Genomic DNA, 13,924 nt, shown 5'->3' with positions numbered 1-13,924 from the left:
GCCTGGGTGGCTCAGTTGGTTAAGCGACTGCCTTTGGCTCAGGTCATGGTCCCAGGGTCCTGGGATCGAGCCCCGCATCGGGCTCCCTGCTCCGCAGGAAGCCTGCTTCTCCCTCCCCCACTCCCCCTGCTTGTGTTCCCTCTCTTGCTGTGTCTCTCTCTGTCAAATAAATAAATCTTTTAAAAAAAAAGAGTCGCATGTTCTACCAACTGAGTCAGCCAGGCACCCCATAGAGATGCACATTTATTTATTTTAGAAGGTTTTATTTGAGAGAGAGAGAGTGCACAAGCGGTGGGGAGGGTACGGAGGCACAGAGGGAGAAGGAGAAGCAGAATCCCTGCTGAGCAGGAAGCCCATGCGCGGCTCTATCTCAGGACCTTGAGGTCATGACTTGAGCTGAACGCAGTCGCTTAACCGACTAAGCCACCTAGGCGCCCCTAGATGCACTTTTAATATGAAAAATCGTGCAGTTTTGTCATGATTTGCAAATATTTTTGGCAAGTTAGTCTTGTTTATAATATTTTTTGTTATTTACATTTGAAGACTGTGTACTCGAGGTTGTCAGTCATTTGCAAGACTATAGATTGTGACTAATTCTTGAATCCACTAAGGTGTTCAGTTCCAACAGTTTTAGGTAATCAAAACTAAAATTAATGAGAAAGTTTTGGTGGCAAAGGAAAGAGGATCTCAGTATGATATATATAGAGATTTGAATTTTTCTGGATTTTTTGGATCATTTTGTGTATGTGTCATGCCTTGCTTTTATTAGTCTTCGAAGAAATTTCTAAAACCTTTAGGTAGGTGTTCCCTTCTTCACAGTCTGATATTTAAAGTAGTTACAACTGTGCTTTTTTTTGCACTGTAGAGTAAGCTATACTTTAGATAGAAGCAAGAATGTAAAGGAGGCCCAAATGATTCTTTTCCCCTATTTTTGTAGGGCAAATGAAAAGGACTAAATGTGCTGAAATTGATGTTGAGACACCAGACTCCATTCTGGTTAATACAAATCTACGAGCACTGATCAACAAGCACACCTTTTCAGTCCTTCCTGGAGATTGCCAACAGCGACTGCTTTTACTCCTTCCAGAGGTGGATCGACAGGTGCGTTATTTTCAAGCATAAGCAGTTTTTTAAAAACCTTCTGAGGCTTTCTTCACTCATCCCCTTTAACACTCCTTAAAACTTTTTAAATAGCTTTTTATATATACTTGTAAAGAAGTGGTATCAAAGGTACTAAGACAAGAAATAAGAATATTTTTATGTAAGTGTTCTTAATAGTTTTGCCCTGTAAGTCTTAGAAAAGAAAAAAACTCTTATCAGAATATCAAGATTATGGAATAAAATTTGTGTAGCTATCATATTAGGAGGTAAGGTATTCATTGAATACAGTCCAGGAGGAAGAGTTGTCTTGTTTAAGATATTTAACAGGGATTTTTTAATGGAATTTTTTTTTAAACATTTTTTTTTTTTAAGATTTTATTTATTTATTTGAGACAGAGAGAATGAGAGACAGAGAGCATGAGAGGGAGGAGGGTCAGAGGGAGAAGCAGACTCCCTGCCGAGCAGGGAGCCCGATGCGGGACTCGATCCCGGGACTCCAGGATCATCACCTGAGCCGAAGGCAGTCGCTTAACCAACTGAGCCACCCAGGCGCCCTAATGGATTTTTTGAAGGGAGAATGAATGTTAATTATTTTCATTCTTTTGTTAGATTTTTTTTTTTTAAGATTTTATTTATTTATTTGACAGAGAGAGAGATAGCGAGAGCAGGAACACAAGCAGGGGGAGTGGGAGAGGGAGTAGCAGGCTTCCTGCCGAGCAAGGAGCCCAATGTGGGCTCGATCCCAGGGCCCTGGGATCATGACCTGAGCCGAAGGCAGCAGTCGCTTAACGACTGAGCCACCCAGGCACCCCTTTTGTGAGATTTTTAAAAACAAAACATTTATTGTTTTCATAATAAAGAACTTTAAAAACCCAATAAATTACACTCTTAAAAAAAAGATAGCTAGAAGAAATTCCAAAAGTTTGGGAAAGTCTAGGTAGGGACCGGAGAGATTTTGGTTGGTCAGGAATAAGGTCAAGATCTGAGACTTAGGCTTTTATCCAGGAAAGAGTGACTAACAAGTCACTCCCCCTTCTGATCATCTCTTTCCTCCTCTACAAAAGGAAGATAGGACCATTATGATTTTTAAGGTTTATTCAATTCTGAGGGGTTTTTTATTCATTATTATTTCCAAACACATACTGTGTTCTTAAGTAATCTGATAGCCCTCCCCTTTTTTCCTAATCATTATAAAAACAAGATGAGAGGTATTTTCCCTAGTTTACAGTAAGAAAACTAGATTTATACCCTGGTTTGTGGTAAGAGATTAAAGGAGAGTAAGTAAGTTACACATCATCCTAGCTAATTGTGTCAAAACAAAATATTTCTAATTCTGAAAATTATCTATTAAACTGTATTGATACTAGTTTCAATCGCATAATGATGTAAATTAGCACATGGGAAAGCAGGCCAGATTCCATTTCCAGAAGTAAGTCAGGTACGCTACCAGCCATAGGGCAAAGAAGTAAGTAAAGCTGATCCTTCCCCACTACTGCTTTTCCCTTCTTAAAACTTCTTGGGGAAATTACAGTTTTGGGGATGCCCACCTTTTGGTTCGAACAAGTTAGGAAGCTAATGTTTCTGCAGAGTTTTTAAAGAACTTCTCATTGGGGATTGCTCTCGTCTTCTTTAACAGCTCAGGTTATTAGGTTGAGAATAAGATAGGACCTAACTGAAGGCCTATCTCTAGAACTCTAGTGCAGGTTTCTTAGAACTGTCTTTTGACTAATGGCCCTTATCCTCTCTCTGGAGAAGGATTGCCACATAAAATTTTAGAATGAAAAGGGACCTTGTAAGTTATCTGTTCAATTTCCCATGGAGTACAGTTGTGTGGAGAATTCTTAATAGGAAGTTACTTGGCCTTTTTTGAGTACGGTAAGAACACAGTAACCTGAGAAATAATGTCCTTAACGTATAGAAGTATGGAGCTTGAATCAACTTTTCTGTCAGATGCAATTTAGAGTGTTTATATAGAATCTTGGTTATTACTAGGACGAAACATTGAAAACCGTATTTCATTGTATGGATTGCCCAGCCATGAAGTAAAAATAATTTAGACCAAAGAAAAGAAAACAGGAGGGGAGTGGATTAAAGCATCTCTCTAGATATATTTAAAGGTCTATCATTTGAAAGAGATAAACTTTTTTGTTTCTCCAGAAAGCAGATGTGAAGTTAAAATAACATTTTTTTTTTTTTAACAGCTACAGCTGTTAAAGTGGATTGACTTGTGATGGAGTAACTTACTTGTCAGTGGACTATTCAAGCTTAGGTTGGATGACCTGTTCTGATAGGGAAGACCATTACCCTCTGCCAACTCTCTAGAGTACAAATCGGCAGTCAGCAAACTTGGGCCAGTTTCAGCCCACTTGCCTGTTTTTTTTTTTTTTAAAGATTTTATTTATTTATTTGTGAGAGAGAGAATGAGAGAGAGCACATGAGAGGGGGGAGGGTCAGAGGGAGAAGCAGACTCCCTGCCGAGCAGGGAGCCCGATGCGGGACTCCATCCAGGGACTCCAGGATCGTGCCCTGAGCCGAAGGCAGTCGCTTAACCAACTGAGCCACCCAGGCGCCCCTTGCCTGTTTTTGTAAATAAAGCTTTATCGACATATTTCCACCTTCATTGGCTTACATATGGTATACAGCTATGTTCGTGCGGCCATGGCAGCATTAGATGTAGTTGCCACAGAGTACCTGTGGCCTTCAAAGCCTAAAATAATTGCAATCTCTCCTTTGGCAGAAATAGTTCACCAATTTCTGCCCTAGAGCTGGGGGGGGGGCAGGTAACGTGGGCCCAGATAGATGTAGAAAGTGAAGTTGGTTGAGAAGCGTTCCTCAATCCCTAGGATGTCCCAGTAGTTACTTAAATTTTCTTCAGAAAATTGTTTTTGACTTAAAGGTTACATTTAAGTTTTTAATACACCTAGAATTTTTTTTTGTATTGCTCTGAAATTGGGCTTCAACTTTATTTTCTCCTTAATAATAGATAACCGGTTGTTTCACCACTACATATTTAATATAACCATCTTTTTCTCACAATTTGAAATACGATCTTCGTTATATATTCTGTGCACTTACATGCAGTATGTGTTTATACGTACCCTCCACTTTTCCACTCATTTCTTCATTCCTTCTAATGTTAGTAATAATTGTTTTGACTGCAGTGGCTTTGGATGTGATATGTTTAATAATTGGAAAGGCGATTTTTCTTATTTTTTCCTTATGAACTGTAAAATCATTTTGTTAAAAAAATACAAAATTGTTTTGTTAATGAAAAATCTGCATGGGGTTCTGGTTGGAATGTAGATGTTAACTATGGGGAGAATGTCAATTTTATTAAGCTTTTCTGTCTAAATTTTTTTCAGATCTTGTGTTTTATGTCCTTATATAAGATTTATGGTTCTAAACCAAGATAGGAAATCAGAATCTCTAATAGAATCTTAAAACCTTTTGGCAAGACATCACAAATCAAGTCAGTGGGCAGATAAATTAGGGGAAATTTTTTAGTGTATGTTACAGTTTTACTATGAATAGTATGTAAAGGATTCTCACAAATTGATAATAAAAATAAGCAGCCTTATAGAAAAATATGCAAAATGATAAGAATTTCACAAGGTGATAAATCTGAATATTTAATAAACATGCAAAAAGTTGAACAAAACTCCAATAGTCAAGATAAAGGAAATTTTTACATTTCAAACCCTTTAGACTGGCAAAAATTAAATAATTTAGTTTACAAATATTGTTCACAGGATAAAGAGTATGCTCATATATTTCGGGTAGAAATATGAATTGTTGTAGTCTTTTTGGAAAATAATCTAACAATACCTTGTTACAGACACAGATATTTCTTTGCTTTTAGAACTTATTCCACAGAAGTAAAAGCCCTAGTATATTCATCTTTGTCAGAATGCTAATATTGCAGTGTGGTTGATTGTGGGAAAACACTAGAAACAAGGTTCATGTTTATGATTAAGAAACTGGTAAATGAATTAAGGTGCATGCATCCAGTGAAATAATATGCAGCTATTATAAAGGAGCTAACACTATGCCAGTTGACTTGGAGAGACATGCACAATGTATTATGTGAGAAAAATAAGATTCAGAGCTTGGTCTGGAGCTTGGTCACAGTTTTATAAAACAAATAATAAACCTCTCAGGAAAAAACTTCTTACACGTAGATTTATTTGTTTGCGGATGATTCTTTGAGTATAATTAATGGGGAATGGAATTGAAAGTAGAAGAAGGAGGAGAGGTAAACAGGAAATAAATTTATTAGAAAAAATGATATATTATAAAATAGTAGTATCCATAATAAGCAGCATGGTATGATATAGTCATGTTTCTATAAAAGTAAATGTATATACATTCTTCTCTAAAACGAAAGAAAGTTCAATTCCACATTTGGCTTTCTTTGTAAGCTTCTCTTGGCTTATTCTTTGACCCAGGTTGGTCCAGATGGTCTGATGAAGTTAAATGGCTCAGCCCTTAACAATGAGTTCTTCACTTCAGCAGCCCAAGGCTGGAAGGAAAGACTCTCAGAAGGTAAGTGTTCAACCTTATGTGCCTCCTAGATTGTATATGTACTTGGAGCTACTATGAGGGCAGATTGGCCCCTCTATGCCTCAGTGAGTTTTTGAGCTAAGGACGAGATGCTTCCATGGGGTAGAACTAGCTATCCTGTGTGAAACACTATACTGACTTTTTTCTGGAGCCTATGTAACCAGGTCTGGCTCCAGATGGAGTCTGGCAATGTTCCTTTAAGAAGTCAAAGTCACCTTTCAATTTAGGGAAACTAAACAAATACAGATTTTAAGGCCCTCTTCCTCAATATTTTTATCAGTGATCAGATTCTGATCAAGATTTTGATTCAGTGATTCTTGGTTAATGCCTAGGAATTGAAATTTTAATAAGCAGAGTATAGAATTAGAGTTACAGTGTTCGCTTATGTTTGTTTTTCAGTACACATGGAATACAAACTAACACTTGAAAGGTCATATGAAGTTATACCAAGGCATAGCTTAAAACAACTGTGAAAAGCTTTAAAATGAATACATTTGTTTTTTTTTTTTTAATGAATACATTTGTAAGGAGAGCAATTACGAATGCTATTCATTGCTGACATTTTGTCAGATCACTAGCATTTAGAGTTAATTGACCAGCTAATTAATATCTATATTGTTCACTGCACTTGTTGACATTTGCCTTCCTATTGTTTTGAGCTTTTTTTAAATTGTTTTGGGGGGACAAATTCTGTATAGAAAGGCTCTCTCACTGATTACTCTGGTCCTATCAAAGATTTCCTTGAGCAGAGACCACTTTTTTTTTTTTTTTTTCTGAAAGAGCTGCAATCACACAAGCACTTTAAAACATATGCATTACTATTACCTTTCTTTAAGAATAATTTGATAAGGGGTGCCTGGGTGGCTCAGTCGGTTAAGCAGCTGCCTTCGGTTCAGGTCATGATCCCAGGGTCCTGAGATCGAGCCCTGCATCAGGTTCCTTGCTCAGCGGAGAGCCTGCTTCTCCCTCTCCCTCTGCCTGCCTGCCGCTCCCCCTGCTTGTGCTCTCTAGCTCTCCCTGTCTCAAATAAATAAATAAAATCTTTAAAAAAAAAAAAAAAGTAATTTGATAAAGGATTTATGCCCCGCCCAACTCCCCATTTTTTTGTTTTTGAGAGAAAGAGAGAGCAAACTGTGGCAAGGGGGTGGGGGGCAGAGGGAGAGAGAGAATCTTAAGCAGGCTCATGCCCAGTGCAGAGCTGGAAGCAGGGCTTAATCTCTGGACGCTGAGATCATGCCCTGAGCCGAAATCGGGACTGTTAACGACTGAGCCACCCAGGCGCTCGCCCGCCTGGTTCCCCCACCACCCGGTTTTTTAAAATAGGTATTATCATCAGTGATACCTTGGTCGTTATCAGTGTTACTTTTCTTTCTTTTTCTTTTTTTTTTCATATAAGCAGTCACTGCTATACCTAGTCATTTATTTTATGAGCAGCAAAAACTTTGAGCACTGTACACACGTGAACAGAATTCAATACTTTTTATTCCTCATTCTCTCGTGCACAGTAAACTCAATGAAAAAGTAGTTATGGGTTGGACTCTGACAGGCAGAGTCCTCTTTTCCTTTTTTTTTTTTTTTTTTTTTTTAATTTTATTTATTTATTTGACAGAGAGACACAGCGAGAGAGAGAGAACACAAGCAGGGGGAGTGGGAGAGGGAGAAGCAGGCTTCCCGCCGAGCAGGGAGCCCGACACGGGGCTCGATCCCAGGACCCTGGGATCATGACCTGAGCCGAAGGCAGATGCTTAACGACTGAGCCACCCAGGCGCCCCCAGAGTCCTCTTTTCCTACTCTTATGCCCAGGACTGTGTCCTGGAACACTTTTCCTTCCTATCCTCTTATCCCAAAGAGACCTAAACTTGAAGTCTACCATTTCTACCTCTTTTTCCTTGATGTCCTGGGTATTAGAGTAAAAAAGAGAGCAACCTTTCTGAGCCGCAGTTTGAAGATGGCCTACCCAGCACATTCAGCTGTCCTCTGCTGTTAGAGTGGGAGGGATTGAAGTGCTTGGTGATATATGCAAATAAATGTCATTTTCAGAGCAGTGCGGTCATTGGCATGTTGAGCACTTTATTGGCAAGGCACTAGAGTGGTACAATTTCTGGAGCAATTAGAAAACTGATGACTCCCAAATAACTCCCTATGGTTTTACTGGAACCTCAACTGCCTATAAGCAGGATCACAGGTCACAGCTGTTCATTATGCAGTTAGAGATAAAAGGCACAAAATAACAAGTTGCCTGAGAGAAACAGAACTTTAAAATAACAAAATGCCCAGTGGCATTATTTACTGAAACCACGTGACTCTTTTTGCAGTGGGAAAGAAATGACAAAGTCAAGGTTAGTGATAAAAGAAATCTGTGGGGAATATGATGTTTGGAACAGGAGGGAGGTGCTACAGGAGAGCCCAGAGAAAAGGCACAGGTGGCCTCAGCTGAGTACTGGAAACTGCATGCAGTGGTGTGCAAGCATTGTATGTCCCCCAGTGGCTTCCAGGGGCTCCTTTCCAGTGAGGAATTGTGGGAAATTTCTCTTACTTTCACATGATAGTATTCTGACTCCTGCATGAGACTTTCATGATTCACAAATAGTTAAAAGTTACAAACAGCATATTTCTATTGAATATCTTTTTTTTTTTGTACATTACAGGTGAGTTTACACCTGAGATGCAAGTGAGAATTCGACAAGAGATTGAGAAGGAGAAAAAAGTAGAGCCATGGAAAGAACAATTCTTTGAAAGCTACTATGGTCAGAGGTAATACCAAGACAGGTTCTGTAAACCAAATGTGAATTCCTACATATATCTCACACCGTGTTTCATCTTAACTACCTCTCCAGAAATTCTAGTCCTTAATTTCCTTCTATTATTTCACCAGTTCTTTTTAACTAAGAATTTTTTTTCTTTTTGTGAATCATGCGTGCACAGAATTGGGTTCCTTGACTCTTGACACATTACCATTGTGGGTGGGATGGTTTCATTAAAAAAAAAAAATGTATTATCTTGAATTGGAATCCCTTTCTTTGAATAGACTGAATAGTTCTTATGAATAATTTTATAAGTTATAAGAATGCTGAAGTTCAGTACATTTTTTTAGTAGTTAATTATCCCACAAGATGGTAATTTATCCAGAATCACCAAGGAATCCTAGGAATCCCATAATATGGACCATTACACCCAGGGCATCATTAAACAGCCTCTTCTCTCTAGAAGGCACTCTGGCGGGTCTTCATAGCTGAATGAAGATACAAACTCTGTTCTCAAGGGGATGTACGTTAAATTTTTTTTTTTTTTAATAAAATATCCGAAAAGAAGTTAATGGGGACATTTAAATAGATGACAGTGGAGCTATATTGTTTGAAGTAGAATTGAACATCCAAAGATTTATTGGTTTGTCTCCCTTCTTGCCTTCTGCATACCTAATGGCAATCCTTAAGGACACTCTGTAACCACAGTTTGACAACTAATGGCTCTTTTTCTTATTTCCCAGTAGTTCATTGATCCCCTTTATGGTCACGTAGGAAGTGATTCCTATTGTGATTAAGAGTCTCACGTATGGGTACGCCTGGCCGGCTCAATCAGTAGAGTGTGTAACTCTTGATCTTGGGATTGTGTGTTTGAGCCATGTTGGTCTTAAAAAAAAAAAAAGTCTCACATACTGATCTACACTCTTGGTATGAGCTTTGAGCCCTTCTGCATAAATGATGGTGTATCCATTTAGACTGTTATTGCAGGTAGCTGTCACTCCGTAAATATTGTTAATTTCCTCTATAGGCATTGTAGGAATTTCTGGGTCTTTCTGTTTTCAGCTGTTAACTTTTTTTTGCCAGTTTTTACAGAGGACTGTTTTTTATTATTGTCTAGTTTTGTTGTTAGCCACTCCCATTTCAGAGGTGCAGTACTGATCATTTGAAGTCACCAAAGAGGGTCCCTTGCTTTTGTCTGGTTAAACAGTGTTCCAAAACATTATGAAGAGTCTCTAGTGACTCCCGCTGAGTAGCCTAGTTCTAGCGAGGCCACACTGTGGAAGTCCCAGTTGACCTTCACTCCCAGGATAGCTCAGAGGCATTGATCTCAGAATTAAAGAGCTATAGTAAGTGAAGTGTAAATGGGCTTTCCAGAAACTCCAGAGTTCTAATTTTCTGAAGAACATTGACAGCCACCTCCTACTATCTCCTCAGGGGCCCGTAGATTTCTTCGGCCCTCCTTTCTGCAGGTGCTACAGAGCAGAGTTGATCAGAGTACGTGGGTCTTGGCCTTCTTTCACTTCCCTTGTGGGTAGTCTGTGATGTTTGCCTCTAGAAAAGGTAGCCCCTCTTATAAACATAAGTAATAATGATAATTAACATTATTGAGCTTTAATATGTGCTAAGTACTGTTCTAAGTACTTTATATGCATAATTAATCGCACCAACAGTATAAAGTGATGAACCTCAGTATATAATGAAGAAACTGAGATACAAAAGACTTACTTAACATCACATGGATGTATCAGAGCCAGGATTTGCATCCAGGCACTCGAGCTCCAGAACTTCACTACTACTACTAATAATAGTAATAATAATAGTGATGATACATGAAGAATACCTACTATATGTCAGGGTTTCTTCTAGGCATTGCCATATACTATTATCTCCTAACACTTTCAATAACATAGGCCTTTTTCAACTAGAATATTTTTTCCTTCCACCTTTTAGTTCTGGTCTGAGCCTTGAGGATTCAAAGAAATTGACAGCCTCGCCCAGTGATCTCAAAGTAAAGAAAACCCCAGCTGAGCAACCAAAATCCATGCTCCCTTCAGAGGCCTCACCTGTTGGTATAGTCCCAGTAATTCCCCAGTTAGGGTCTAAAGAAGAAGTCGTGCAAATGCCATCCCCAGTAAGAAAAGAAGAGCATGAAGGCCAAGACATGGTGCAGCCAAACCCCAAATCCACAGAGCCCCTACTTCCCTCAGCAAGCAATACACAAGAGCTTAGCAGCATTCTTCCCATCAAGTGCCCAAAGGATGATGATCTCTTGGAGCAGAAGCCAGTTGCCTCTGCTGAACAGGAGTCTGAGAAGGAGAATCATCTCACTACAGTTTCTAATTATAACAAAGATGAAAGCCAAGAAGCTTTAGTTACATCCCCAAACAAACCCAAGAGTCCTGGGGTAGAAAAACCAGTAATGAAGCCCATAGCAGAAGCAGGTCCACAGGATATCACTGCGAAAGAACCTCCATCAGCTCTGGTTGATCACAGCCCAGAAAGCCTCAAGAGGAAATCTTGTCTCATCCAAGAAGAGGCCCCCGTGAGCTGGGAGAAAAGGCCACGTGTCACGGAGAATCGCCAGTACCAGCAGCCATTTCAAGTCTCGCCACAGCCCTTTCTCAGTAGAGGGGACAGGATCCAGGTGCGAAAAGTACCACCTCTCAAGGTAAGAGAGTGGGAAGAATTGAAAAAGAGAGAATGTATGAACAGTAAGTTTCTGGTCTTATTAAATTTCAAGTCATTTGTGGTATTTCATAACGCAGTTGTATATATGTGATAAGCCTGTAACTGTGTTCTAACATGAACAAAATTATTAATAAACAGGCATTTAGAACTGCATTCCCACAGATCTTTATTAGTGGTTGAGTAAGTAATGGATATCTAATTAATGAGACCACCTCCACCCACCCTCCCTGCTGGCTACTCTTACATCTTAAGATAGTTGTGGAAATTATTCTGTCTCATGTGACAACATAAGAAATATAAACAGAAGGAAGCCATTGGCTTTTTTGTGGCAAGAGCCGTGATACTTAAGTGTACCCTGGCCCTTTTCTTACTGCCATAACTGATTTGATGTTCTGTGGCTCTAGAACTACCTTTAGTTCCATCTTTTTGAAGGAAACCTCTATGGTTGCCATGGGTCACTGCTGGTTACTTGAGGGACATGAGTAAGGTTGGATAGCCTTGTTAAGCTCTGTTGCTCAGGCTGTGTCACTGACTTCCATGTTAGCATTCTATTGCTGCTTATCAAATCTTTCACGTGCATAAAGCAGTATCCTTATCTTAGTATATAAAGACTGCATCTAACCAGTAGTGAGCCCTTTAAAACCCAAACACATTTTTACTTCTGATCTAAAGGTTTACTAATACTTGGGCTTGTGCTTAATATCAGCTTGCAGTTCATTTATTCACTTAATAAATAGTATATGTTAATAAATTTTTCCTAGTGGTATTCATTAATACTATTGTGTCTACTGTGCGCCAGGCACTGGGTATTACTCATTCATGTTAGGATATACATAGAAAAAAAAGGCACATAGAAATACTTTTTCCCCCTTTTTTATTTAACTTAGATGAACCAAAGTTCGTTCCATCAGGACATATCCCTTAGAAACATTCAGTTGCTAGTACTTGACCCATTTCATTTGCTATGTATTTCTCTCTCATTTTGCGTCTTATTACTAATCGTATGACATTCTCATTACTTTTTAATTTTAAGATTTGTGCACCTAGGAATCTCCCTTTTTAAAAAATGTTTGCCACTTTTCTACCATTAACATACCTTGCATGCTTTGCCGGAGATTGTGATTTTTTTTATGAAAATCACTTTACCATTCTTTTTTTCCCCACTTTTACTGTTATAAAAATATTAGAAACCTTTCTGTAATGAATGTCAGTCAGAACTTCTATGCAGACCCGAGAGCCGAGTTACATTTTAGGTTTTACTTTATATAAATGATACTGGGTAAGATTCATCATTTCTGTTTCCTCATCTGTATAGAGGCAGAATTACATGCTACTTGGTCTGCTTTCTCTAATCCAGAGAGGCTCCACACTGAAAACTTAAGTCTACCATGACCGTATTATTGTTATTTAATTTTTTCCCTTTTGCTTTCTTCTCCTTTCTCATCCCCCTCCACCCCCCCACAGAATATTTTCTACCAGAAGTTGCTTTAATAACTCTTACCTTAGGCCGTATCTCAAATCCCACTTTCTTAGACAAAACTTAATGTAATTTATAACAGCAAAATCTTTTAACTAAAACTTAAGTAGAAAAATAAAATTTTAGTTTATTACAAATGTTATACAAGTGTATATATGTAAGTTATATACGTGCATATGTGTGCACACATTACAACATGGGTATCTGTAACATCATATGTATGGGGGCGGAGATGGAAAACTGTGTTTCCTCTTTGGTATATGTTTATTTATTTTTTAAAGATTTTATTATTTGAGAGTGAGAGAGCGCACAAGTGGAAACAGGAGCGGGGCTGGGGATGGTGGTGGGGGAGAGGGAGAGGGAGAAGCAGACTCCCTACTCAGCAGGGAGCCCGATGTAGGGCTCAATCCCAGGACCCTGGGATCACGACCCGAGCTGAAGGCAGATGCTTAACCAGCTGAGCCACCCAGGCGCCCCATCTATTCAGTATATATGAAAAGAATTTACCTTGCTCTACCAGGATAGCGCTTCTTGGTATTAAATTGTTACCAGTGCCCAGACACCATTGAGCCCTTAGTGCTTACAGAGTGTAACATCTCATTTATTCCACATAAACAGGTAATAGAGCTATTTACATAAATAACTGAAACTCATTATTTTTACATATTAAGACTTTTTATTAGAACCACTTTTAATGAATTTATCAACATGTTAGTAATGATTTTCAGTCATTACAATAGATATTATTTATTCTGCTAGGTATGTTGTTATTCTCAAGATTATTCTGATGTAAGGTTGTTTCTCCCTATATACAATTCCCCTAAACAACTGTGCTTTTACTTTCTTGGATTTAATTTTCTGGTTTTACCTACTTTCTACCTGTCCTAGTGGTCTCTTCTAGGTGATATTACCAAGGGGCAACAATTGCTTCTTTCCCTCTATTGGTAGCTTCTAAAATACTGTGCAGTTAGATGTAAAAGAGACTCAGTGTTTAAGAGAGAGATTAGGTACATCTCCTGACGTGAGACGTGTGGCCTGTGACGCCTGTGACGATCCCACTGCTCTGACTTCTCAATGACGGAGAATCTGTTTCTCAGGACTGCTGAGCTTTTGAGAAATGGATATTGCAAATAATGAAAAATTTTTAGTGACTTTACTATTCTTAATTTTTTTTTTTTAAAGATTTTATTTATTTATTTGAGAGAGAGAGAATGAGAGAGAGAGAACACATGAGAGGGGATAGGGTCAGAGGACGAAGCAGACTCCCTGCCGAGCAGGGAGCCCGATGCGGGACTCGATCCAGGGATTCCAGGATCATGACCTGAGCCGAAGGCAGTCGCTTAACCAACTGAGC

The 13,924-nt window shown here is 38.8% G+C and overlaps 1 protein-coding gene across 5 annotated transcripts in view; it reads left to right on the top strand.

Moving 5' to 3' along the window:
- ASXL2 (ASXL transcriptional regulator 2) overlaps positions 1-13,924 on the top strand; it is a 144,655-nt gene that overhangs the window by 122,524 nt on the left and 8,207 nt on the right. For all 5 annotated transcript variants that reach the window (XM_035000721.1, XM_035000720.1, XM_035000723.1 and 2 more), the window contains 4 exons: positions 938-1,101; positions 5,547-5,643; positions 8,310-8,415; positions 10,356-11,073. In XM_035000721.1, coding sequence (XP_034856612.1) covers positions 938-1,101; positions 5,547-5,643; positions 8,310-8,415; positions 10,356-11,073 — 1,085 coding nt within the window. The remainder of the gene's footprint in view (positions 1-937; positions 1,102-5,546; positions 5,644-8,309; positions 8,416-10,355; positions 11,074-13,924) is intronic.

Source organism: Mirounga leonina, unplaced genomic scaffold (genome assembly GCF_011800145.1).
Source record: "Mirounga leonina isolate KUSES-001 unplaced genomic scaffold, KU_Mleo_1.0 Mir_125, whole genome shotgun sequence".
NCBI classification, from domain to species: Eukaryota; Metazoa; Chordata; class Mammalia; order Carnivora; family Phocidae; genus Mirounga; species Mirounga leonina.
Note: the sequence above shows the minus strand (reverse complement) of the source record. Positions and strands in the feature narration are given on the sequence as shown.